At 52.8% G+C, this 26,747-nt stretch overlaps 8 protein-coding genes across 8 annotated transcripts; 4 read left to right on the top strand and 4 right to left on the bottom strand.

The window, feature by feature from the left end:
• Positions 1-1,552: 1,552 nt before the first annotated feature.
• G647_02473 (uncharacterized protein) lies at positions 1,553-3,301 on the bottom strand (the record flags this gene model as incomplete). Its single annotated transcript, XM_008726822.1, has 2 exons — positions 1,553-2,384; positions 2,442-3,301. The coding sequence occupies 2 exons, from the start codon at positions 3,299-3,301 to the stop codon at positions 1,553-1,555; spliced, it is 1,692 nt and encodes a 563-aa protein (XP_008725044.1).
• A 567-nt stretch (positions 3,302-3,868) lies between these two features.
• G647_02472 (uncharacterized protein) lies at positions 3,869-5,617 on the top strand (the record flags this gene model as incomplete). The annotated part of the gene is made up of 1 exon (XM_008726821.1): positions 3,869-5,617. One exon carries the CDS (start codon positions 3,869-3,871, stop codon positions 5,615-5,617), a length of 1,749 nt encoding a protein of 582 aa, XP_008725043.1.
• Positions 5,618-6,127: 510 nt separating this feature from the next.
• On the top strand, positions 6,128-7,573 carry G647_02471 (uncharacterized protein; the record flags this gene model as incomplete). The annotated part of the gene is made up of 1 exon (XM_008726820.1): positions 6,128-7,573. The coding sequence occupies one exon, from the start codon at positions 6,128-6,130 to the stop codon at positions 7,571-7,573; it is 1,446 nt and encodes a 481-aa protein (XP_008725042.1).
• Positions 7,574-7,954: 381 nt separating this feature from the next.
• G647_02470 (uncharacterized protein) lies at positions 7,955-9,915 on the bottom strand (the record flags this gene model as incomplete). The annotated part of the gene is made up of 2 exons (XM_008726819.1): positions 7,955-9,516; positions 9,576-9,915. 2 exons carry the CDS (start codon positions 9,913-9,915, stop codon positions 7,955-7,957), a joined length of 1,902 nt encoding a protein of 633 aa, XP_008725041.1.
• Positions 9,916-10,456: 541 nt separating this feature from the next.
• Positions 10,457-11,412, bottom strand: G647_02469 (uncharacterized protein; the record flags this gene model as incomplete). Its single annotated transcript, XM_008726818.1, has 2 exons — positions 10,457-10,850; positions 10,952-11,412. The coding sequence occupies 2 exons, from the start codon at positions 11,410-11,412 to the stop codon at positions 10,457-10,459; spliced, it is 855 nt and encodes a 284-aa protein (XP_008725040.1).
• A 627-nt stretch (positions 11,413-12,039) lies between these two features.
• On the bottom strand, positions 12,040-12,568 carry G647_02468 (histone H3; the record flags this gene model as incomplete). Its single annotated transcript, XM_008726817.1, has 3 exons — positions 12,040-12,259; positions 12,315-12,468; positions 12,532-12,568. 3 exons carry the CDS (start codon positions 12,566-12,568, stop codon positions 12,040-12,042), a joined length of 411 nt encoding a protein of 136 aa, XP_008725039.1.
• Positions 12,569-13,326: 758 nt separating this feature from the next.
• G647_02467 (histone) lies at positions 13,327-13,692 on the top strand (the record flags this gene model as incomplete). Its single annotated transcript, XM_008726816.1, has 2 exons — positions 13,327-13,553; positions 13,608-13,692. 2 exons carry the CDS (start codon positions 13,327-13,329, stop codon positions 13,690-13,692), a joined length of 312 nt encoding a protein of 103 aa, XP_008725038.1.
• Positions 13,693-18,421: 4,729 nt separating this feature from the next.
• Positions 18,422-20,002, top strand: G647_02466 (uncharacterized protein; the record flags this gene model as incomplete). The annotated part of the gene is made up of 1 exon (XM_008726815.1): positions 18,422-20,002. The coding sequence occupies one exon, from the start codon at positions 18,422-18,424 to the stop codon at positions 20,000-20,002; it is 1,581 nt and encodes a 526-aa protein (XP_008725037.1).
• Between the last annotated feature and the right edge of the window lie 6,745 nt (positions 20,003-26,747).

Here is a 26,747-nt window from a genome sequence, read left to right as displayed (position 1 = left end):
ACGTCTTTAAAATACCGGGAGGAGTGGTAGGTAGGTGTAAGGCCTTTACTTGACGCTTCTCAGCAAACAAACGGGTAGATTCGTATAGGCTGGTCAGAATAAATGCGCCGAGCGCTCACGCTGTTGGGACGTAAAGCAAAGCAAAGCAAGGCGAAGCAAACCGTATATAGTACGCACAAAAGCGCGTGCCCTTTTTTAAAGGCCCACGCTGGAGGACCCACGAATGCTGTATCTGCCGCTCCAGGTTGCCATGTCCGCCAAAACCGACTGCTCGCTGGCTTTTCAATATGTTGCTATTCGTCGCTATACAGTATGAGCAGGATACCCACTTCGCACGTGGCAGCCCAGCGGGACGGGGGCAAATATTTTGCATTTTCGCTACAGGATCCGCTAGCCAAATCAGTCGACACCACGGTAAGTGCATCACTGGAGTTCTCCAGCCGATCGTGGCTAATTATGCCAACGATATTCGGGATGCTGGAAATGGACGGTCGAGTGTTGCAACCGCAACCTCGCCGAGCGTTGCCCAGGCTATGTATGTATTGCGCGACTGCGGATTGCGTCTTCGTGGCTTTTGGAGGCGGACTGCTGCCACCTCACGCTGGACACTCTAAAGAGTTGCGATGTTTCTTTCTTGGCTTCAAAGATCCAAATTCCCGGACTTTGCTCGATCGCCACTGTTCTCAAGCAAGGCAAACTCTGAACGCATTGCCCAACTGTTGACTCGACGTGAAGTGCAGTTGCCGAATCCCGTTTCCGGATAAGATATTGTACCAACGCCTCTCCCCGTGCCCAGGAGCGAGAACATTGCGTCAACTGGCCATATCCTAGGGGGGTACATTGTGTGCCGCCTCGACGTAGTCGGCGGATTTCTTGTCCTCGAAGCTTTTCCAACCGAGAGGGGCCATCGGTCGACAAACTGACAGCTTCATTGCCAGCCTCTCGGTGGGCAAAATCATCCGCGACATTCTTTCGCCCAGCCACGGTGCCATCCACTTCGTTGACCCTCGGCCTGAAATCAGGAGACGAGTTCTCCGGCTCCCCACGAACACTCGGATGTGCGCCTCATGAAGACATCGGGAAACCAATGCAGCGCTCAGTCCATGCCTTCAGTGGTGCGACAGCCGAGGGAGGGCCGAACACTCAGTCAATGTATTCCCACAACGAGTTCGGATGCGCTCTCATTGTGAGGCATAGATGTTCTTTCAATGTCTCACCGCTTCGGAAACTGGTGAGTCAGTGATACGGTCATTCGAAAGCAGGGCCGGTATGATGCTGATAATTGCTCGTACTGTAGTATGGCGACGGACGAGAGCTTTGGACAGAATGAGTGCCACCATGGTGTTTGCACCCTGCCTGGGGTCGAAGTTGCTGGCAAGCTTGGGGGACGAGCCAGCAAAATGTGATTGGGTGGAGAGCATGGTATACACATCTCAGCACTGATCCCGATCCTGTGCTCATTCATCGGCCGAAGGTTCCTGAAGAGAAGCCTCATGTGTAGCCAAATAGGAGTACTGCGGTGGTGATACCCAATATATGAGATAGGTGAAGATCAAACTGCGCACTTCTCATTTGGAATTTGTGAAGCTTCGACTTCTTCCCACACCCAGGCACAAGGTGCAAGGCATTCACTGTCCAGCCAAAGAAAGCTGGAGAGTATGTTCTTGACTCTTGGCCATTGGGAGACGCTCGGGAGGCCACCGTCTCCCCCACCGATGTTGGCCGCACCGACGTGTTCCACCAAGAAGTCAACAAACCAGTCGTAAAGGTAGGTGCCTTTGACGAGCCAGGCGGTCATGAGGGTCGCCCAGAGGAGCAAGTCATGGTATTTTGTGTCCCCATGCAGGCTCAAGTCGGTGGTTGCGATCTGCAGGCACCGTCGGATGCGATGAGCATATGGAATTGTGACGTCTATGTTGTCGTGGAGATTCGGCAGGAGAACCGTCATTTGAAAGACAAAGGCACATAGTCGGCACAATTCGTACAGTGCGAGGGCTTGACGTGTTGTGGCCGGCGGGCTACTTTGGCCGAGATCGTCACAGTATAGTCCTCCCGATAAGTCCGGCAGGGTTAGGAGCTCATGCTGATTCAAATTTCGAGCGAAGATGATGAGTTTGATTGGTGGGGCTTCAGGCTCGCCGTGTTGGTAACTATCGAAGGCAATGGTTATGTCGCGGACTCCACGCAGTACGGTCAGGAGGTCGATGGCCTCTGTTAAACATAGGTCTTCCAAGAACCCAAAGCCAGAGGTAAGAGCAGACAATCTCAGCATTGCAGGGCTGCTGGGTTGATTAGTCGACCAAGAGCCGATAACGAGTGACGAAAGCATGAATAAAGGAAAAGCAGGTCTCGTCTGGAACATCATTGAAGTGTGAATGTCAAAGCTGCGGTCCGTCTCAGCGAGTGATGTACGAGGGCGCTGCTCGACTGGGTCCACTTACGAAGCGATGGCAAAGGCAAGACCTGGGAACTGAATTGTATGTAGTCCTCCTTTCAGTTTGAATACTTCGATAAGCGCCCTCCAGTGTCGCCATTCGTACTCCATTGAAGCATAAAATTGGCCGTCTTGCTGGGCGGCCATCGTTCTCCTCTCGTGCTTTGTCACCGAGGTGACCTTCTCTCCATATCCCAGTATCGCCAACAGAGCCATGGCGAAGATGACTCCGTCGCTCAATGCCGCTTCGCTGGACTGTGAAGCTTTCCTCAGGGCCTTCAATGCCTCCACTTTACTCCTCAAGCGCAGGAGCGCGCTTCCGCGGTTGTCGACCGTTGGTGACTGGTGGAAAGCTTTATGCGTTGCGCCAGAGTAGACGAGAGTGTGGAAGCATACAGGGAAGCGGATCGCCGTATCCATGACGGCTTTCTTTGCCATAAGGAGAGACTCCGGCTTGTCGTCTGGAGCGAAAAGTGTCCACTGGAAAGAGATGGCATGATCGAGCATCTCATGTATGATCAGTGAGTGGTCTGATGTGCAATAGGTATCGAAAGGGTCAATCCGGCCAGCTCCAAGGACGGTCACCGGACCAGGATCTGTCGTGCCGGATGTCGCAAGAACGTTGCCACTCTTATCATTGTAGAAGACCGACTCAGGTTTTGGGGGACCGGCACCCGACTTGGCCTTCGCCGCCGGCCCCTGGCTGCGATTTGCCGCCGACTTCTGACTGTTGCCGGCAGCTTTTCTGAGCAACTTCGCCTTCCGATGGTACACCCTGGCAGCGTGTTGCTGGGGTGATTCTTCGGCAGTCTCGTCGAGGTCATAAGAGTCTTTTGAAGGGTTGTATGGCAAGAATTGCAGCCGCATATTGGCGTTACGGAGGGAACAGCTGGGTGACACATTGGTTCCTAAGTGGTTAGCTATATTGTGCCCGTACTCGACGTCTTTGACTTTCCACGGACCAAGTGGAAAGTGAGGCTACAATCAATCACCTCCAGGTATTACCGTCAAGGAGCAGCGTACGCGCAATACGCCGATCAAGCTAGTCGCTCTGGGCAACAGAAGGAGGAGCAGGCATGAAGAATGAATCGAGAAACATCAGTGATGCCTGACGCTTCTTTTGTTGGTCAATACTGTAGTCAACGACGACATGGTGGCTGGCCGAAGGGGGAGAACCGACTCGGATTAAAGATGTTCCGTATCCCGGGACGCTTGCCCGGAAAGGGGAAGGTCGCTTGGATCACACATCTGTCTCCTTTGGACCTGGACTGTGTCTTGTCGACAACCATTTCGAATCCCCTGACACATTCCTCTTGCAGTAGATGCCGACGACAGAGACATGGACCCAAGCCTAGAAGATTTCAAGAGGCGAACGGACCCAATCAAGCTACCTCGAGGGTGAGGCACAGATCCAAGTCGAGGAGTAACACACTGATGAAGTCAAGAGCCAAAGGTCAACCTACTCCTCAGCCAGCGCCTACGAAATTCTATCTACCGTTGGATATTGCCTTTTACCTATGCTTGGGTTCGCACATCCTCGCTGCGTTGTATGCTCCGATCCAAGACTGCGATGAAACGTTCAACTACTGGGAATCCTTGCATTACCTCAGCCATGGCTACGGCCTTCAGACATGGGAGTATTCTCCAGAATTCGGCATACGAAGCTGGGCTTATATTGCCTTACATGCCGTCCCAGTCAAGGTCGCCAGCCTTTTTGGGCGATCAAAGACTTTCGAGTTCTTCACACTTCGTGTGATGCTGGCATTGGTTTGCGCGGCGACCGAAGTTCGTCTCTATTCCACTATATCTCGGACCATCAATCCGAGAGTCGGGGTGATATACCTCATGATTGTTGCCTTCACACCGGGGTTTTTCTATGCTTCCTCGGCGTTCTTGCCGTCCAGTTTCGCCATGTACACCTCTACCCTGGGACTGACGGCCTTTATGAACTGGCATGGCGGAACCAAAACGGCTGCCGGCATTATGTGGTTTGGCATTGGCGCACTCCTGGGGTGGCCCTTCTCGGGTGCTTTGATTGTTCCGTTTGTCGTTGAGGACTGGCTCATTGCACTAGTAGGCCAGAGCGATCTTTTCGAAGCCTTGAGGCGGTATCTGGATGGTTTCGTCCGATGTCTGGTCGTGCTAGCTCTCCAAGTCAGCATTGACACGTTCTTCTACCACAAAGTCATCGTCGTGCCTTGGCGCATTGTGGCATACAATATCTTTGGCGGCAGAGACCGTGGACCGGACATATTTGGGACCGAGCCATGGCATTACTATATTCGTAATCTGCTGCTCAACTTCAACATCTGGTTCGTTCTTGCAGCAATTTCCGCGCCACTTTACCTATTCCAGGCGATGATTCTGCGACAGCACACCACGAAGCAATCAATTCTCAGGACAATCACCTTCCTCTCACCCTTCTACCTCTGGCTGGGCATTTTCACCCTTCAGCCTCACAAAGAAGAACGATTCATGTTTCCGGCATACCCCTTCCTGGCATTGAATGCTGCCATGGCATTTCACTCTCTTCTAGCGTGGATCGGGTCAACAGATTCGATCATCTTCGGCAGCATCCCTCCGAAAGCGAAACTGGCTGTTATCCTCCCTGTCGTCCTATTGTCGATCAACGTTGGCCTGCTGCGTATCGTTGGCACAGTCACTGCATATCGAGCTCCCCTGCAGATATACGACGCTCTGGGGACATTGAACACGACCCACCCAGCGGACACAGTCTGCTTTGGCAAGGATTGGTATCGCTTCCCCTCTTCACACTTTCTCCCCAACGGCGTCCACGCGAAGTTCGTCAAAAGTGAATTTGATGGACTCCTGCCCGGCGAGTTTCACGAGGGCAAGACTGGATTCGGGTTCTTTGCTGGCACCTGGTTGGTACCGCCCGGAATGAATGATCGAAACCAGGAAGATCCTGGAAAATATATTGACGTCCAGTATTGCACGTTCCTTGTCGACTCGTACATGCCCGGGATGGAGGCCACCGAGCACGAACCTCTCTACATTGCGGACGAAGAGCACTGGGAAAGGGTCGTCTGCGCACCATTTTTAGATGCTTCGGAGACAGGACTCCTTGCCCGGACCATTTGGATACCTGATCTACCAGTAATACCACCCAGGTATCGCCGGCATTGGGGAGAACATTGCCTGCTGCGCCGGAGAACGCCCTGAGAGCAGGTGTCAGGAGACGTCTAGTTTCCAAACAGCTGAGCAGGCTGTATTTGTGGTAATTGCCTTGAACATATACCTCCGGAGTCAGAGCCGCGCCCATGTCCGTGGGCCTCAATAATTGGGAGGTCGCGGTGGCTTGCCGCGAGCCGTTCGTGGCCCTGAGAAGAGAAAATCGCCATCCCCAAACAGGCAGTTTTGTCCAGGAACAACGTGGCCCACGATTGGACGAAGGAAACCCATTTTGACATCACACCTCGATTGATAAGAACTTCACTGGATGGCGAGGGGCAAAGCGATAACAGCCATTGTGCTACTTGTTCGTGATTGGAATATCCAATATCTGGGGTAGGCAAGCGTTTGGCGCGACCAATTCGGTGGGCTGGTGTTTCGAATCCAGACATCCTGTCCACAGCCTACCTCTTCATATATGCAGGGCCTCTCACTGCTCTTCCTTCTCCTTGGGGCATATTCACTCTCACAATCCACTCGCGCTACAACGCCGCCCGCACCATGGACTCAGAGACCATCAGACGACGAGTTTCCGACCTGATCGCTCGGTCACAGCCATACGTCGACCAGGCCAGAGAACACATACGACCATATGCCGATCAAGCAAAGGAACACGTACGGCCATTCCTGGATGAGGCGACAGCTCAGTTCCAGAGATCGAAACACCACTGCTCCTCAGCACTGAGCTCGGCCCAGACAGACTTCCACAGGCTATCCCAGCAACCTCACTTCAAAGAAATCGCTTCCGGCCTGATACTACTGCTCTTCCTCACCGTCACCGTCGCGCGATACATATCCTACCGACACTCGCGCACGCCATCTCGCCCATCAACTCCCTCGACACCACGTCTCGAGAAAGCAAACCACACCAGCCCTCCCCAGTCCACACGTAAACCAGGAACATGGCCGCCTTCGACGTTCGTCCGGCCCAAACCACCGCCCTATGAAAACTGGTCCATCGAACGCACCAAGCCGCTCCCCTACCGCCCTTTCCGCTATGGCCCCAAGTATTTCCAAACCATGGGGCTCCGCAACATCAAATGGGATGACTGGATCGAACTAGACAACCACTTCCCCCGCTACCACAGCGACAAGACGCGGCGCATCAAAGAACGCGGCCACAAATGCTGCAGAACCCACCCGGATGCATACCCCGCGGCCCTCGAACTCCTGGAAGAACTGCGGTCCTACCTTCCGGATCGATACCCCTCGCTCTACGCCCGCACGGACAAGGGCATCAAAAACCTCTGGAGCGGCGAAGAACTCGATACGACAAGCGACCCCTTGCCCGAAGACCCGATGCAGACGGCGGCGCGCCTCGTGCAGGACGACCTGGCCATCATGATCGAGCGGCCCGACGGCCAATACTACCTCCTCGCCGGGGCGATCCTGCTCGCGGGCTTCTGGCGGCTGGAGGACAAGTACGGCATGCCGCTCAGCGAGATCCACACCTCGGGCGACGTGCCGCAGTACCGCGAGAAGCTCGAGAAGGGCATGATGAACTTCTTCCGCCGCCTCAAGCCCGAGGAGCTGGTCGCGCGGAACAACTACTTCCTGCAGGTGGACGAGGATCTCGCGTGGTCGTACAGCATCGGCAGCGAGGACCTGCCGCACATCAGCTGGAACACGGCCGAGAAGAACCGCGCCATCGAGCATCATTACTTCCGCTCCGAGCGGCAGAGCTTGCGCCGCCTGCCCAAGAGCGGCGGCGTGGTGTTTACGATTCGCACCTACTTCCACCCGATCACCGAGGTCGCGCAGGAAGATTATGTCCCCGGCCGGCTGGCCAGCGCTGTCAGAAGCTGGGGCGATGACGTGAGTCGGTACAAGGGCAAGGAGAAGTACGAGGCCGTCTTGCTCGAGTATCTCGACAAGAAGCATCAGGAGCAGCTGGACAGGGGCTTGAAGTTGGAAGAAGAGGACGAGAAGAGGAGTTATCCATGGTGAATGATTCGAGGGGGTTAGCATACTGGTTGGTGGGGATCATGGATCGATTGCCCCCCAAAAATTAGAATGAAGCACGCAAGTTCCTCCGTATATACATGTATGTACTGAGCGTCCACGTCAGCTTTCTCTACTTCAGTCTCAGTATTCGCCTCATCTATGTGCTTGCAATGGTACACCGTCCAGTACTTCGTTATCAGCTCTCATCTCAGCATTGTCTCGGCCAAAAAAAGGGTGGGTCCCAATATCACGAATGTATGCGTGCATGCTTCATCAGCGTTACTCTCGAAAAGCCTCGAACCGTACAGCTTTTGCTGTAGAGTACGTTGTGCCCTCAAATGTACCTCCAACCCAGAAAAGACAAAGTCCTACCATATCAAACCCTCACACACGACTCCTTCTCCCCTTAGCGGTATCCCCATCTTCGCCCTTCTCCATCTCCTCTTTCAACCTCCTCCTCTCCCTTGCCTCTCTGACCATGACCTCATCCCGTTCCTTGACCCAAGCACATTCGTCACGAAATTCACAGGCGCGGCACTTCCACGCATCATTGACCTCGACCCCCTTGGGCTCTCTGTCTCCTTTCCAGAACCCAAGCGACGCGTACAGTTGGGAGGTCAGGAACGACGGGTTGAACAGGAGGGACTTGCTGCCCAGAACGCGGGTGCCGTCGGAGTGGTTGTAGTTCGTGGCGATGTAGCGGGCCGTGAGGATCGGGGAGAGGCGGGTCGGTTGGGAGGGCGGCGTGGGAAGCTGCGATAGAGAGGAAGGCGGTGGGATGGTCGGGTCTTGGAAGTCGTGACCTGCCGTCGTGGTGTTCGGTTGGCCACTCGTAGTGTTTGGGATTGAAGATGAGCTGGATTCAGAGGGAAGGATGAACGTCTGCCGAAGCTGATCCAGCATGAACTCCCACAGGGCTGCCAGCGTGTTGTGCTGGAGGAGGATATCCATCGAGTCCTGAGTTGACGATGGCACGAGGTTGTCGTACCTCATGTCGTCACTCTGCTGGGACATGGCGAAGAGCTCTTGATTCAGCCCGCCTATCTGAGCAATGAATGAGTCTGAGAAAGTCTCATTCACATCAAAGGCATATCTCTCTGCCAGTTGAGAAAGCATGAGTTTCCCTTGGGCCAAACTTTCGAGCATGTGATGATAGAGGTGGAGCTGAACGAGTGTGGGTCGAATGGCTGAACCGGTTGGCAAGGTCGGTGTTTGTCGTGTCTTGACGTCGGTGATGTAGATCCTCCTGTCGTCGCTTCGGGTTCTGCTTGGACGTGAAGCTTGGTCTGGCTGGCTAGAGTTGTCGCCACCACCATCATTTCCGAGGGCTTGCTGTAGCGACTGGCCTAGTTGTCTGTTCTCGCTTGTAACAAGATAGTCCCTGATACTCGCCTGATACTCCGGCAGTGGGGGCTCAACATCCTTCTTCTTCTGTAGGTTTTGGCTCATCTCTTCCAGCTTCGGATCAGGACACTCGTAGCTGAGCTCATCGATAACTCCATTGACCAGCTCTCCGCCAATCGATCCCCAGATCTCCAGCTCTCTGGTCTTGCCTGTCTCTCTGAGCGTGCGCAGACCTTGGATAATGTTCCACATCCTCAAACCCCAGCTGTCCTCTTTCTTGGTAATTTCCACAGGGACTGTGGTATGGATTTCATCTTCAAGTGCTTGGTGGACAGCACTCCCTTGTTTCATGGCAGGTGTCCTCCGTTTGCGACCATGCTTGGTCAGGACGTAGTAATATTGCAACTCGCACCACGACGGAGAGATGAGATCGGTGACAGAGAGGGCTTTCTTGGGTGGTTTGCGGAATCGTTCGAGGGGGGATCGAGGGTCTGGCCCAGTGGGTTGGAGGGCTGCGTCTTGTCCATCGTCTTTTGGCTGAGAAGACTCGCCCTTCGGAGCCTGTGGGACTTCTTTATCGCCTTGACTGCGTCTTCGTTCGGCTAGCCGCTGGTCAGCTTGTCAGCAAGACAAGCAGTGGAATCTACGCCGGATTGCTCACCACTTTCGTCGCGTATGTTCTGCTGTTGCTGGTTCCCAGCAGATTGGCTTTGAAGCCGCCATTGACGCCTCGTCCCAACACCAGGCACCTTAGGCAGATAAACGCCCCGAGGGTCCTCATAGTCCTCTATGTCTGTCACAACCAAAGGCGCGTTTGCCAACGCGTCTTCTTTCCGCTGGTTGGCCGCCTCGAGAAGGAGTTGATCGATTATCTCAAGCGTCTCAGGGTCGTCGGCGAAGTCACTGTACTCGTCGAGGTCCGCATCTTCGTGCGCGTTTGCTGTTTCCTTGTGATAATCCGAGTCAAGGTGCATGTCCACTTCGAGATCTGGCGTTGACATCGCTGAGGACTGATAGTGGGCGAATAATGGCGATGTAGGCGTCATGATTCACTAACCTTCCGCCACGCTTTGAAACGTACGAGAGCGACAAGCTCCCCTACATATGTCGTCCCCCCGCTGTGGGTTTGAAGTAGAGGCATGGTGAAAATGAATTAGTTGTTTTGTTTCCCGCCCTCAGGCAAAGGTAGACTTGAGTTACCTCTGCCTGGTCAATCGCGGTCGATGTTGACGCGTCGTGGGGCACAAGCACACAGGTACGAGAAGATGAGACCCAATCGATTAGATATTGCTGCCATTCTGGTTTGCTCTATAATTAGGCTGACATTGCTGCCTATGTTCTATTTACTGGCCATACTCTATGGTGTTCACTCAGCCTATTCCTGGCACCGGTTTCGCAGATATCTATCGGTCCTCCAAAATGCATGCTCGCTGCCCATTTTGAATCCTGCTAGATCTGTATGCACGCCCTGTCGTACATATCTGTTCCTTCTAAGTCGTCATCATCTGGAACCAGATCTTTGAGGTTGTCCCTTGTAAAGCTCTATTTCACGACCGTCCCCTCCGGTATCACAGGGTGACTCAGAGTATCAACCTGCGCCTCAATCTTTTCTTCCTTCCTGTTCAAGAAGCTCAAATAGCACTGCCACGCCACGGCAAAGATACCCGAGAACATGAACCTGTACTGCGGCGCAATGAAGGCGAACGAGAACGCCGTGACAGCGGGCCACAGCTTCAAGGAGTTGAGCATGCTGACAGGTACCGTGGTCCTGATGCGGGTGATTATGCCTGAAGCATGTTCGCCGGTCAGCAGCGCTTGCATGCCGAAGAAGTAGGAGTTAAACACGGGTGTGAACACCGCTTGATTAACAGCAACCTTCGTGGCAATCGATGCGACTTTGGAGGAATAGTTGAAGTTCCTTCCCAGGAAAAGAAACCTGCAAAGCATGCTCTCGTCAGCTTCTCAATGTTCCTGTCTCGTATGTTACAAGCGCACGCTTGTCTCAAGGCTTTATCAACGGGCCCGTTGGTGTCTTACCACTTATATCCAGGAATCGCAGCAATCGCCCCGATAGTCAACATTCGCAGCGTCCTCCAAGGATCGTAGAGTTCTCCACCGATATCCTGCGCGAGGAGATCACCGCATAGGTAGGTTGTCAAAGTCGTACATATTTGGACCGTGTAAGGCCTCTTCGCCTGCGTGCGATGGAACCATCTGAAGAAGTCCGACACGGGCCCTAGTCGGTGATACCATAGCTGGATGGGGATGTCGACCGGCTCGATGGGCTTCGCGGTCTCGCCGACTGGCACCTCGTTGAGCGAGTGAGGAGGCAAGTCATTGGATTTGGCTGGTCCGGGACCGGGTTGGTCTTTCGGGGGGGTTGTGGAGGAGTTTCTCTGCGCTTGTTGCTTATGTCGCCCTCGCAATCCCTGTGCTCGTGGCCGCAGCCAGGGCGACCTGGCGCTGAACTTGAACGCTGCCCGTTGCAGTGGGTGCATCATTCGCGCGGGATCCCATGATGAATAGAAATGTCAGCGACCTCTAAGAAGCGTTATGCGTTGGAGATTTGCGCAAAACTAATCCCTATGTTGGAGCAATTTAGAGACGCCATAGCCCCGAAGATCTGTTCCGGGTTATGCAGGTCCACGGATTGCTGCCCAATGACGCCCGTAGCGGGGGCCCTGACGCGGTCCATGTTAGGCATCAACCCCCGAAATCCTGCACTCTGCACACAAGGACACACCTCGAGTCATCGCAAACATCTAGAAGAACCGCTGGAGGGAATGGAAGCAAGGCAGAATTTGTTCGTCTGATGAGTTGATCTGAACTGTATTCAGATTCTATCTGATGCAGCACATATTTGCTGTCCAGGTCAAGTTTCATGATGACTGCTAACCATGCTGTGATGTACAAGCACAAGCAGGAAGCAAGAGGACGCCAAATTCCCAGTAACCACCCCATGTTCAATGTCTGAAAAAGCAATACAGCAATACAAGCCCTGTGTGAATCATCCATTTCGCCGTTGTGTCATTCGTGAAACCCCCATACTCAAACCACTCCATGCTTCAACATTCCCAAGTACCAGTTGTCATGATCGAGAAGTTGAAAGCAGCACAAGCTGTCATCTAAGATCGCTCACCACGGAGACGGCGGGCGAGCTGGATATCCTTGGACTGGATGGTGACACGCTTGGCGTGGATGGCGCAGAGGTTGGTATCTTCGAAGAGCGAGACGAGGTAGGCCTCGACTGACTCTTGAAGGGCACCAATGGCGGAAGACTGGAATCGGAGGTCGGACTTGAAGTCTTGAGCGATTTCACGGACAAGACGCTGGAAGGGGAGTTTTCTGTGACAGTCGGGTTAGTCGACGGTGACGATGCAGTGCCAGGACCATCACATACCGGATCAGGAGCTCAGTGGACTTCTGGTAGCGACGGATCTCACGGAGAGCGACGGTACCAGGCTTGTAGCGATGGGGCTTCTTGACACCTCCGGTGCTGGGGGCAGACTTGCGAGCGGCCTTGGAGGCGAGCTGCTTTCTTGGGGCCTTGCCACCTGGAGACAGAGTCAGCGACACTGTTCAGATGCCATGATGAGGCTGTTGTGAGCACAACTTACCAGTGGACTTGCGAGCAGTTTGCTTGGTACGAGCCATTGCGAATTGATAGTTTGATGATTGGGGTGTAAGTTGTTGATGGAAAGTTGGCTGAATGAGATGATGAGTGAGGCTGATGAGGAGGAGGAAGATGAGTGGTTGGGGTGGGGGAGAGGGAGATATTTGTAGGAGAACGGATTGCGCAGGCACGTGCTTGGCGTGATCTGGTGCAGGCGTGATTCACTTGTGAGTGACAGGCAGCTGCGGGCAAAGTGGCCGTGACTGATTATTCGCAAAACAAGTGCTCAGATCAGGGCTGCAAATGCTCCATGATTTTGCGCTGCAGTTTTGCAGTGATCCAAAACGCTGCCGAATCTGGCCTGATCCGGCGCTTGGCGTCACCACACCAAGATCTCACGAACCTCTCTGCGCCGCGACACCGCAGCACCCACAAGGTGATCTATATGATCAACTGTATAATTCACTGTAGAAATGATTGCAATGGCTATGCGACGTTGACACTCAAAAGATCAGTAGATACAACCAGTGGTGGTTGAGAAATCAGTGCATCGACACCCATCGCAGCCCGTTGTGCATGGCGACTGCATTTCTCGGATCTGATTTCTGATTGGCTGTGATCTGAACACGCGCGGGTTGATTTTTTGGGCGCGCGACTGGCTCTTCCAGGCATAAACATCCCCCACTACGCGCCTCCAACCAGTCTTCATCCTCCATTCCATCCGTTCACAGTACGAAGTCTTGACCAACTCTCATACCACTTTTCCAATCTCTTCAAACAACTCCAACACTTCATCAACATGACTGGACGCGGCAAAGGTGGCAAGGGCCTCGGCAAGGGCGGTGCGAAGAGACACCGCAAGATTTTGCGCGACAACATCCAGGGTATCACCAAGCCTGCCATCAGACGTCTGGCCCGCCGTGGTGGTGTCAAGCGTATCTCCGCCATGATCTACGAAGAGACCCGAGGTGTCCTCAAGACCTTCCTCGAAGGTGTCATCCGAGATGCTGTCACATACACTGAACAGTGAGTATCCTTCGGAAACATCGATCCTCAAGCGTTCGCTAACATCTTCCCCAGCGCCAAGCGAAAGACTGTCACGTCCTTGGACGTGGTATACGCGTTGAAACGACAAGGCCGAACCCTCTACGGTTTCGGTGGTTAAACGCTTCATCGGCCTTCATCCTCTATCTGTTACGACACTGTTCTCGAGCGTATCGTGCTTGTTATCATCCACGGCATGATTCCTCGACTCTTCTGCTTGCTTTGAGTTTCGGAGTGGTTCGGCATTGACATGGGTTTTGATCAATGGGGTTGTCCTATGGGGGGTCACGGTTATGATTGGAATGGCAAATCAAACACATCGGTGCCTTCACCTGCAATGATGTATCATACAGGCGCTGTGCCTCGAGCAGCCTGCTCCGGCGTTGGCAGATAGCTGAGCCATGACATAGAGCATAGGCGTCAGCATCAATACAGAACAACACTTGAAAAATCATGACACTGTCCTGATGCCCTGTGATTTTCCATCTGCGCGTCATTGCTCCTGCTTCTGCGTTGCCTAGTAACTTCTCAAGTATCCTCGCGACCACTGCTTATGTATTTGTTCTCTCGTAAGCGAACCCTGGGACAACGATAGAGGGCGGTGTCTCAGATGCAGCCAGATCCATGAATATGCTTGAACATGCGGCTCACCCTCATGCACATCATTCACGAATTCCACCTCGGGTTCTGCACAGTGACACCGTGACGGGTTCGAACTCTCGATGGAGATCGCGCGGAGGAGGCATGACCAGCCGCAAGTCAGTTCCTGGTGGGCAAAAAGAAAACATGCAACGTGAGCAATCGCGTGGGAACAATCCTAACTGCGTGGTTCATGGGTTGTAAACCTGCAAGAGCACGTCCCGGAGGCATGGAGGACTCGGCGTATCAAGCCACCCAGGCAGCAAGTAGACAGGTGACATGGTGCTGTCTTGGTTCGACTGTGCTATGCGACAAAGGGCTGATACTGTTCCCATGGCCATCGGACGCTTAGATCTTATCTCGGGCACGGCGTGTCCTTGGGACTACCACTTCTTGATTTCGCTCGACATGTTTGCTGAACCAGCGTAAACGCGGCGTCCACAGCCTTTCAGCTAGTGGGAGAACTGCTATAGAGACGTTGCCTGCGAGCTCGGTACCAAGTCTGTAAATATATATTGAAAGCTTCAGCTTAGACGATCATGATGGCCCATACGAGCGATGACTAACACGGCACCTGCACGGTTTATGCCGGCAATCACGGCTTCGCGCAACCGTCTCATGGCGCTCAGAAGTTGCTCACAGATCATATTTTGGCTACAGCATAATCGGTGTTGTCTCGGCCTAGCTTGAGCTTGAAGACTTCCGTCGACTCCGAACCATCGACAGAGCTAAAGCCGTGATCAATTCTGACGCTGACGGTGGCTTGATGGCCCTTCAAAGCACTCATGATAGCAATTGCAATGGACTTTTCAGCAGTCTTGAACGCACTTGCCCTGAACAGCACGCCCCGGAGCCCCCACGCCCACTACGACCAGGAATACGATACGAGCTGAAGCACAGTGTGGCAGCCATATGCACGAGCGAAGCTGGAAACCCTGTGTCGCGAGAATACAGCACAGTGAGGTACATGTCGGCGGAGTCACTTCCGTGCAATGCCATCCTCCATGGACGTAACAGTCTACAGAGTGCTAATATGGGAATCCCATGCGGAATAATGTCGCTCGGTGATCCTTTCTGCTGTACTGCGTGTCTGTCGGGCAAAGCTCCTGGATGGACCTCCCCAATTGAGGATGCCTCGTCCTATCCGCCGGAAAGCGGAGTGCCGCATGGTCCATCAGAGCCAAATTCGAATACTGCTGCGCAGTGTCTGCGATACTTCCGAGGACCATGCTCCCAATTCCGACAAGCGTCCTGTGGGGTCGGGCTGCCACATGGCAAAGATCAGGCGAAGCGGTTGCGCCACAACCTTACGCACTTTGTCAGCTCACCTGTGTCCACCGGCGACTGGGTACCCAGCACAGCGTACTCTCGAATCTCCTCGTCCAACGTGGTGTGCACCGTAGATCTATCTCATCCGTCCGATCAGACGTGGCACATGTGGCGGTGCAGCGGTGAGGACTACCTCGTATGACCTTGACGAGCTGGGTGGACCGCGAGACTTGTCATTCAGCTATTCACTGTGCCAATCGTAACAAGGCTCTCAGCTCATCGCTTTGCTGCGAAGCATATTGAGAGTCCTGCCCTAATCGTTGGTTGCGGCAGTGCCGACAATTGACAGGCTCCCAACCTTTCTGCAAAGGACGATACCATTGCAAGCCTCACATCACAGTGACAGGGACCAATTACTCGTACTCTATACACAGATCCCGATAGCCCTGTCAAGATGTCTGATAGTGTTTGTCGGCATTTGCTGGATACGATCGGGAACCCCTCCTGCCAAGTACAGAGACTTGATGGGGGCTACCCCTACCACAACGGGCTAGAGCTGTTGTACGTACGAGGGTTAGACTTGTGTTTGCGGAGAGTCCAGAGCCGATGCAGGCCACCATCGCCGGAGTGCGCCGATTCTAGCCGGCACTTGTCCTTGCTGGTGCCGGATGTCAGCCAATCAGCGGGCGTAGTGTGGGCCAAACAGAATTTTTATCTCAGCTGTCGGGTCCTGGGCGGCTTCTGGACCGAGGCTGCGATCCAATAATCGACCCCACCTTCGTGGTTCCAGCCTTATGCCCAGCAGCCCTAAAGCAATGCAACCGCAGCTCGGCACGTTCCTGCATGCTAGACGAAAGAAAGTCGAGTTCCAGAAGCAACTAGAAGTGGAGCACTAGACGGATGGGAAAACCCCACCTTTGGCCGCAAATGTTGGGAGCAAGAAGAGTGTACAGCTCAGTTCAATAGTCCCAAGCATGTCTCATCACTGCCCCGAGCTATGCCAACTCACTCGCATCGTACGGTGTCTTTGACAGCGGCAGGGAGAAACGAGCTGACTCTCGGCTCGCCGGAGAGAGAAACCTCTTTGAGTCAGAAGTACGAGGTACCTGCTAGGGCATGGCCATCTGGCTGATCTGCAGGGCTATGCATCGAACCGAAGCATATCCGAGCCCTTGGGGTAATTTCTAATTAGCCTGTTACATGCACCACGCATAGATGAGCTGAGAGAGTACGGCAATTGTCATTTGCGGCCGTTAAGTTATCCTCCCAACGCATTATTATTTCCACGGATAACGAACAAAGACGCAGTTACGGGTGCATACTGTAGGCTTGGAGATGGTAACATGGGCTAACGTAAGTATGTCGCGCAAGTCCTCTGTAGATGGACCGTGCTGGTGGACTGTGTAGACCGTGCATGTGGAGCTAAACCGGATGACAAAGACAGTGGTGTGAATAGTACCGGTTCCGACGGGGTCTCGCGACATTCTAGAATCCGAGGAGAAGAACTTTGTCCAGCGTTGCGGGCTTACAGCAGCGGGAGTTTGCTGTAGCCCAGTAGGCCTGGATGCTCGGGATCGCTCGGGCTGTCGTAACTCGCAGACGGCGATTGGACGGACAAAGAGCACAGCCACAGTAGCGAGTCGGACGACGTCAGCCTGCCAAGTCGCTCACTCGTTGCAGCCCATCATGATCGCACTGAGAACCGTACTGCAGATCGTACTGAGTATACTAGCCCGTAACAGTAAGGAGAGCGACTTTCATGGACGGCTTGGTGGCAGCATCAAAGCTGAGTCTCCTCGGTACCAGTACACGGTAGGCACAACATTTGGAGCGACGGACGAGGAAAATCCGAAGTCGCCCGACAAACCCGACAAGACGACCTGGAACAAGCAGCAGCTTGCTTATGGTCAGGCGTTAGCACAAGTGAAGGGTGTCATGTCACTGTTGGGCTGAGAAGTCTGCTTATTTCAGGGTCTAGGCTCAAGTGCAACGCCCGAGAGTCACCGAGAGTCACCCTGGCTGAGCGCGACCCGAGGCAGCTGGTGTAGGTTTTACCAGCAAATACCCAATATTACGGCTAATGGCAGCTACGACCAATCGCTCGCAACGTATAGCCGAAGTAGGTCCTTGCCGCTTGAGCAGCCAGTTCAGGGTTTTGACCATCTGGCGAATTCCCTGATCCGATCGTCGACGGTCAAACCGCTCACTGGAATCCCGGTCGATGCCTTGGCCTATCGCAGGCACCGCTCGCGAGATCCTGGTCATCGTCGACGTCACCCCCCACCATCATTCAATCGAAGCGCTCACTCTGACAGTTTTCCCTGCAGCGTCCGCTTGCTGTTGCCCTCGTGTCTTCCGGCCGATGGTCATGGCCGATTCCTCAACATCACTCAACAATCAGACGTAACCTCAGCACAGGACTGCCTCTTTTTTCACAATTACCCTATTCGTACCGCCTACACCTGGGTTGGAAGTCTCAAAAATCATTCCCTCCCCGGACGAAACCAAAGACCATATTTGACCAAGTCAATTCCGCTCACATTGCCGATACCTCCGTTGCATACTCCCTCTCTTCCATCCTTTTCGACATCGGTCTGTCATCAGCCCCGTGGTCGTCCGGATACTCAAACATCCTTCTCGCTTATAGATTTGCCACTCGGTCCTTCCCATCCGCTTTCCCATTCCTACCTCCGAGTCCACGTACACATACTCCGTACTCGACCTATCCACGCTTCCCTGTACATTACCAAGCCCTTAACAATCTTCGCAGCTCAGCGACTATACAACATTGGAAAATCTTTGAGTTGCGCCCGAGTCAATCTTCGCCTCCTTCATCTCACAAGTCTACAACCTTGATGCAATCAGCGACATCACAATCACAGAGTCCCACGGTGCGCATACAGAAGTCGAGCCCTACGCCGACGCCTTCGACACAACCACCCATGCTGGCCCAAGCTGCGCTGGTGGGCGGATGGAATGACGGGTATAACAGCCCCGGGGGATACTTGAGCGCGCTGCCAAAGAACTTTCAAGACCAGAGATTCCACAAACGAGATTCGTCAGGATCCTCTGTAACGTCGGTTGGCCCGCCTTCGCCTCTCAACCACAATACTATATACCCCCACATCGTCGCCACATCTGACTCGAGTTTTCCACCTGCCTACGACTTTGACTATTCACAAACTCCACACACCGCCAAGTCAGAAACTGCGATGATGTATCCTACAAACTTTGGCCCCGTTGACATGAGGAGGATACAATCGACAGGCGCTGACGAGCGTGCGTCATATGCGCTGTCTGCGCCTCAGTCGGTGTCGACAATGAGTCACAACTCTCCAGCGACACCGCACACTGCATATGAACCTGAGTACGACGTGAAGCGTGAATATGGTGAGACCAAGAGCGCAGTCGACGACATGATCGATTACTTACAATTCGAGTCAGGATACACCAACGCATACCAGCAATCATTACAGGATGTCTTTCCTGACCAGCATTTTGCCAACCCGATGGCCTACTCGCAGGCGCCTCAGCAGAACATGCAGCGTTTGACCGTCAATTCTCACAGGCAGAACATGATGGCCGAAAGACTCCAGGCAGCACAGCAAGATCACCTCCGGACGAACTCGCCTACCTCGAATCCCAGGGACAAGTCACCCTTCAGGCAGAACTCGCCTTACAGCATGCCCGCACCTGCACAGCGACCGCAGCCAACGCTACAGAAACAACGAACCTCGATATCACCGAAGGAGTTGATGCTGGACGAACACGATATCGATGATCACGCGACGCCGTTGTTTGCTCAAGACCAGTCACAATCAATGTTCGCCAACCGTAGAAACCCATCGAACCTTTCCAGTTTCTACACGGCGGCGAACGAACAATCGATGCAAATGCCGCAACAATATCCCTTTGTCAGCCAGCCATCACGGCAGTCTGCACAGCCGGGCATGCAGGACGTCACACCGGATTTCCCGGCTCACATGATCTCGATGGAATCAACGGCAGACGAAGCGTCGGAGCCTTCTGGCAGTCAACAGTCGATGCAGAAGCCTAGGCTCCAGCCACAAGTCCAACCTGCTGCGCCCCAGCACCAACAGACACCACAGCAGCGGCCGGTCGACACGTCATCTGACTCGGGTACCTACTCGTGTACGTATCACGGTTGTCACCTGAGGTTCGATACGCCAGCCAAACTTCAGAAACACAAGAGGGAAGGTCACCGACAAGTGTCGCCTTCGGCGTCGCCCAATCTGGCTTTGCGCAACTCGCAAGCCGGACCTCACCGCTGCGACCGAATCAATCCTAGCACGGGAAAGCCTTGCAACTCAATCTTCTCCCGGCCCTACGATCTCACGAGGCATGAGGACACCATTCACAACAACCGCAAACAGAAGGTCCGCTGCCATCTGTGCACGGAGGAGAAGACCTTCTCGCGTAATGATGCGCTTACACGACACATGCGCGTGGTCCACCCGGACGTTGACTGGGTTGGCAAGCAAAAGCGTAAGAGCGCCAAGTGAAGCGATTGGAACAATCACGGCAAAATGGTGTCGCGACTGAGTCAGCCATCATCAAAAAAGCCGCGAGCAATTTGCAAATCAAGGGCGGAAACAGACAAACGCCCTGTTGACCGATGGGTTTACCAAGTTCCGGGTCTGAGCCAAGCCCGGCGCAATGCAACGCATCCGCATACACTACCCCTTTCGCACCTTGTATCACTATCTGGAAACCTAAACAGGCCTCGCGTTGCTTTTTGCGGCAGTCGTTACGGCGTGGCTTTCTCGCATGGAGGGATTTTTCGGGGCGAGAACTTTTCCTTTGGGTATGGGGGTTGCCGCTTAGGTCAGCAGGCTCAGCGATGACGTATGACATCATGAACGACTAGGGTTCGGTTAGTGGGATTAAAATGGCTCCAAAGACATTTCCGCATGAAGCATGGCGTCAGGCTGGAATGAGATCAGGCACGCATGCCTACAGACCCTGCAAGGCTGGGTCGGGGTTTGGTTTGAGCATATGGGGAACAACTCGAATGGGTACAAAAATTGTTAGTTTTTGGTTTTGGATCTCCCAGGGTTTCATCATTCGAAGAGTCACGAGCAGAGAGTTGGCACCAAGCGATTGCCGGGGGTGGGCATACTGGCTGCGCCCAGAGCGCATTGCATCTGATCTGTTACTGCACCGATAGACTGTACAACAGCTTGTTCATACGTTACCAAGATATCTTGTATATGAAGTCAGGTGCATGGGTCAGGATAGATGCAAGCGTGGCATGCTACAGCGGAGCTGTTGGCTGGTTCTCTAGATTGAAATTAAATGTGCTTCCCAAAACGGGTTCACTTTCCTTTTTGCCTCGAATTTGCATCCACGCCGTCCCAGTGCTTTTTGGCTCGTCTCATTCCTCGCACGTCTAGGCAGTACACGGAGGACAGCCGCCAGTATCGGACTCGAGAGGTTGGCCTGGGATCTTCGACTTTGCCCCATTGTCCCTTCAATTCCGGCAGACGGACAAGAGCAAGCCACTGGCTTGCCACGCGTTCTCAGAGTTTGCCATCACGCCTAGCCCATTCCGTTCGAGGTGCACTTGCCCCGGTATACCACCAAGCAGACTCAATCATTTAGGCGACTTGCCCTGTCGTCTCGGAGGCACATCATGGCCAATACCAAAACTTCCCGGCACGGTGGATGGAGATCCGCCACACGCCGGAATAGGAAAGTTTCCAAGTCGGATAATTGCTATGCGTAGTATGTGTACGTTTAGTCATACGAAGGCCGTCCGCGAACCATCGTCGCGGCGGAGTTAGCAATAACGCCCTGGACGTCGCTTCCTTCACGGAGCCACAGAGGGAACTCTCCGCGAGAGAGTCGGCACTTCCTATGCTACGAAAAGGCGATATGTATAGCCTGGCCTTTCCCCCACTCATAACCTACCTAGACTGAAATCGGTGTGCCTTTAAACCATTACTCACATAGCATAGATAGGATGTGTGATGTACCAGGGGCGACGGACGCCCTCTCCTGTCGACTGGACCCTTCCAGACACGGCAAGTGTCATTATTAGGATGGATGATGTTTCCGCGTCAGGAAACAGACTTTGGCATTGGACAAGCGAAGTATGTCAGTTTGTATGTACAAGTGCGCCGAGATTCCGTTCGTTGCGGAAAACAAAAATACACGTGCATATCAAGATGTTTATCAATTATGTACATCGAGGACAGCGCCACGAGAGAGCGTAAGAGTAAGGCCAACAGTATCCCGCAGGTATCACAGTCGCGTCGCGTCTTTGCATACGCCATAGAGTACGATATAGGTAAGTAGTCAGTAGTGGTTACTGGTCTTCGAACGCGGAATGTGGGTGTCTGCCAAGTAGCCCAAATGTAGTTATCTAGGGTTAGGGTTACTACTCTAGACTCATTGTGACCGCGGACAATTGAATCGAGTCTTCTACACACCCCCGCTTGCCCAAATTTTCCCCAACACCAGGATGATTGTGAGTGATTTCCACTCTCCATGGATGATATTAAGCGCACGCAATATCGCGCCGGCGCTCCATAATGTAGGCCACGGAATACACGCCCAGCGGAGTTCTTCGACTGTAGAGCTGTACACTCGCACTGCACACTCACACCGCACACTGCGCACCGACATCCACGTAGCGGCCGCTCGAACCGCCTCGCGGGGCGGAGAACCACCAAGGGGAGGAAGGATATGTATCCTGATTTCGGTGAGTACATACCGTATCTCCCACACGGCGGACCGTCCGTCATGGTAGTATGTTCCCAACCCTAGTACGTGCATCGACGACACCGGCATGCCACCGTTAGTACTCCCTTCTACGGAATACGCGCACTCACCCACACAAAGTACTTACTTGGTAAGAACCTGACAAGCTGTGGTGGATGCCAAAGCGCGAATTGCCTTACAGTACCCCCGGCGCCCACAGTCGGGCTCTCGCCGCAACCATTCTACCGAGAACGAATATGTGCGGTAGTGGTGAAGGACACGCCTTTTCTTGAATGGAAGGTTGGCTCCAAGCCCATCGCATGTACCAGTATGCGTTGGTCTGACCTCGCGAGCTGATAACAGCCGCGTTTGCGGCGGCAAAAAGTCAATTGCCGATAGGGAGCTTCAGGTCATCAGCCGCGCTCGTGAGCCGGACATGTATGGACACGCAAAATAAAGCATGGACACCGGCGCGTATGTACTCCGTACAGTCCGCGTAAACACCGAGCATGGCGACCCACTGGAGTAAGTAACGTTCTATACAGTAGTATTGCCACGTACATACTGTACTTGTACAACGTCCTGGTACATAGATACAGTACTATGCTGTACAGCACTAGATCAGTACTGGACTGTATGTATGTATCGTCTAGCAATTGAACTGTGAAGGGTTCTGCACAGTACATGAATCCTGCAAGTGCTGAGTCTGCGCCGGGGTCTCGCCCGGTCTCCGAGAGACGCGATGCAATGCAGAACAGGTGAACACACTTTAAACTTCTCCAGTATACCACCATATGTCCCAGGCAGCGGAAAAGGACAGCGGACAGTACTTTAGCGCACGCAATCTCTTGCGCACAGTTTGACACGACACGATACGATTGGATGTAATGTATGCGGGCGGCGCCCTTCCCTCGATCCTACTACGTATTGCCCATGTTGGTCGGAATAGAACTCACGAGATGCGTCTCGAAATGTCCGCGTCGACATGAAGAGCTCGACGCGACCGTTTTGATTTCGAGTTCCGGGGATATGGATGGAACGTTGCACACAAGGACTCGAAACACTGCAGGGCTGCAATTCCTGTCCGTGTTGCTGCACAGACGGAGGGAAAAGTACTAAACTTCAATGGTTCGGAAAGTGAACAAGCGCTTGACTCAACTGCAATCAGAACACATCTGAGCCGGCCCTCGAATGTAGGGTTCCATTCTTTCTGCTCACACCAGCACAAGGATTAAGCGTCCCTCAACAAGGGCTGCAACCTCGAGGCCTAAGTTCGCTGGCACATTACACACCTCAGCGACGCTCACAAGGACTTGATCGACGCTCACCTCGACCTCATCCAAATCCTCTCAGAAACCGTATCGACGCTTACCTAAACCTTATCAACACTCACCTACATAGTACCTCTCATCGAGACTTACACACCTAAACCTTATCAACGCTCACATATACTGTATACAGTTATCCTTATCAGCGCCCAGGTAGAGCATATATATTAACGCTAATCTAAACCTCATCGAAGCTTACAGTACTTACAGTACTAGTAGTAAGTACCAATATAAATACTAGTACTATTCAACTTGTATAGCTAAATTAGAGGCTACATAAGTTAAAGAAAGGATAGTAATAAGTATAGTATAGATAGAAAAAGAGCTAAGCTAATTACGGTAAATTTCGTACCTTACTACTAGTGTATAGTAAAATATATAGTTTACTAATATACACTTTTTACTAAGTATACAGCCCTCTTCAACGAGAGCTGACCTAGACTAGAAACAAGCCAGGACCGAGCTGGAACCGAGCTAAAACCGGGCTGAAACTGGACCGGGTAAGCCAGGACTGAGCTGGACCAGGCTAGAGGTAGGCTAGAAGTGAGCTGAATGTGATTTTAAAGTGAATTAGAGCTAGGCTACTATAAAGTACTTTATATTTTATATCTATAAAATAGTACATCTAAAGCTATATTAACTACGATTCTAATACTGTCGTAATAGTATATACCGTATTTAAGGTGTACTATACTGCTATATTTAAAGTACAGTAGTAATAAAGTATTAGAACCGCTTTAGATACTTAGTATAGTAAGAATTATAAATATATACTTTAGTATTTGACAACTTATGACAGTATTAGAACAGCATTAGAATAGCATTAGAACAGTATTAGAACACATTAAAATAGTATTAGTATATATTAGATATAACTGAAATCTTAAAACAGTATTGATTCCGATTTAAGCTGTAATCTATACGCGATTAGGGTGGCATAGAGTGACCCAGCGGAGGAAATACAGGCGATGTGTCGTTAATATCTCCTTTATTCCGAAGAGCTAGCTTGTTTGTTTAGATAGAAGCCCGCTGTTAGGAAGGTGCGGCCAAGTAAAGTCTATTGCACAGGGACAGCAAGCACTATATGCTTGTATGGGCATATTCATAATATACTATGTAGTGAGTGATAGTACTCACTTTATGCGCTGTACTTTATTCGGTAGTAATCACCTCTAGACAATTAATTCAAGATTCTGTACGGACCTCGAACAACTCCGGTCGCGGCTCGCTGAGCCTTGCTGTAGCACTGTACGTATACAGACAGCTACTCGTACAGGCGGGTGTAAGCATGCATGGCATGTGTAAGACAAGTACGGAGTACATAGGACGTTATCGTACTACCTAACAAGGCATTTCCCATTCAACCATTCTCGCTATATCAGGCATGGCTCGTGAATCTGGCGCGAGGACCTTATCCCCGGAGAATCTCATTGACGCTTGCAGGATGTGCATGACAGGGTTACCAATGTACTGTAGTACTGGTGGCCAAGAAGCGTTGATGGTACGAGTTAGCTGTCCGTTCCTTGTGTTGTCATTCCAGATCTCCCGCTTCCAGAGGTGTCTCGCTATTCCATACTACAGTCTTATCGCCTGCCGCTATGTGCTGGTGACAATAAGTACCTCAGTCGCCGCTTTACACAGCCCGAATAAACATCCATTGTACGGCGTAAGCTGCATATACCGGTAGAACCATGCGGCGGGAAATTGTCCAGAAGCACGGAAATCTCAACGGGGCCTCCGATTGCGCACGTTGCGCGATGCGCTTTAGGGCAGCCTTGCGCGAGCGAGCTCGTGTGGATGATGCGAAATATTTCCGCGACGGAGAGAGCACCATGGCACGGTCCATGCCGTACGTGAATGATGCGCAGTTTGTGCGGACTCGACCACACAGATGCGGCGACATTATGTCCAGAAAGGGAAGACGCAGAAGTCATCGGGGATGTTTCGGCAGGTGAGGGAGGAATCTTCCCGAGGAAAAGATACTGTACCGGCGAGAACCGGGACAGACAAAGTGACGGGGAATGGCGTTTTGCTTCGCATATCACAGACGACGCATTAGCAGCACCGTTTCGAGGTACGGTAGTAAGTACGGCAGCGGGTGTGAGCTGGGCAGATGATTCCGGGAGGTAGAAAGTACCGAATGCAACAGTGTTGACAAGCATGGAAGGATGATACATTCTGGAAGCGTACCCGAGTCGGTATAACGGGTCGGCACCGAGTGGTGAGATGAGGCTCTGTGCTCGCTCACCTGGTAATCCCGACTGCAACTTGCCGCTTTGTGAGGCTGAAAGTGGACAACGTGGCCAGCAAGGGATGAGTTCCCAGGTTACGCATTGATTTGTCGGAGACCGATGACCGGTGATTAGGTTCTCATGGTTTCGCAACGTCGATCAGAGGATCAGAGGTGAGGAAATCGTGGAACCAACTCGTAGTGCCAATAGGGACCGCAAGAATGTCCTAGAGCTCCAGGACATGCAGACAGGGCACGGCGACGTAGACCTTCCAGTCCTGTCATTCTGTCATTCTGACATACTGTTCAACCCGTGTCCTCAGTGTTGGATAGCTCGTACGCGATAGACTGCTGTCGAGGCTGTCAATTGCGCAACCGATGATGAGATGCTGCGCATGAACCCCTTCTTGGCCTACGTCGACGCGCGATCCGTCCGACTTCTACCCCGCAAAACCGCGGTCGGGATGATGCATTGTTGTCATCGATGTCAGGCCCAAGATCAGGGCTCCAAGCAAGGACTTCGGCTTTCGCTTCCGACACATCAATCAATTACGACAGGCCGCGTGCTGGGGCTCCTCGAGATGAGCACATCACTGGATCATGCTCGTGATTGTGATCTTGATCGTGGTCGACCCTGTGACCAGACGGGCAAAGACAGACGAAGCCGGGGATAGAATGAGCCAAAAACACTTGCCCTTTGAAGCTGTATTTGTCGATTACCGGACGTCGTACGAGTACGAGTAACGTATTGTGATGTTTCAAGGGCGTGGAGACTGTGGCGCAGCAGGCTGGTCTTTGCTTGTTCAATCTGCTCGAGACTCTCAATGCCTTTATACTGGTTCGACAATCCTGTGACTCTTTGCACGTGTTTGTATATTTTGGTTGTGGCCTGTGTGGCCTGTCCACCACCCATGGCGGCAGGCCGTACTCTGAGAGACCGACTGTGTCAGGACTCCGCCGATGCAGGATGCTAGACGTTGGCCCGTA

The sequence above is a fragment of the Cladophialophora carrionii genome (assembly GCF_000365165.1).
Source record: "Cladophialophora carrionii CBS 160.54 unplaced genomic scaffold supercont1.2, whole genome shotgun sequence".
In the NCBI taxonomy this organism is placed as follows: Eukaryota; Fungi; Ascomycota; class Eurotiomycetes; order Chaetothyriales; family Herpotrichiellaceae; genus Cladophialophora; species Cladophialophora carrionii.
Note: the sequence above shows the minus strand (reverse complement) of the source record. Positions and strands in the feature narration are given on the sequence as shown.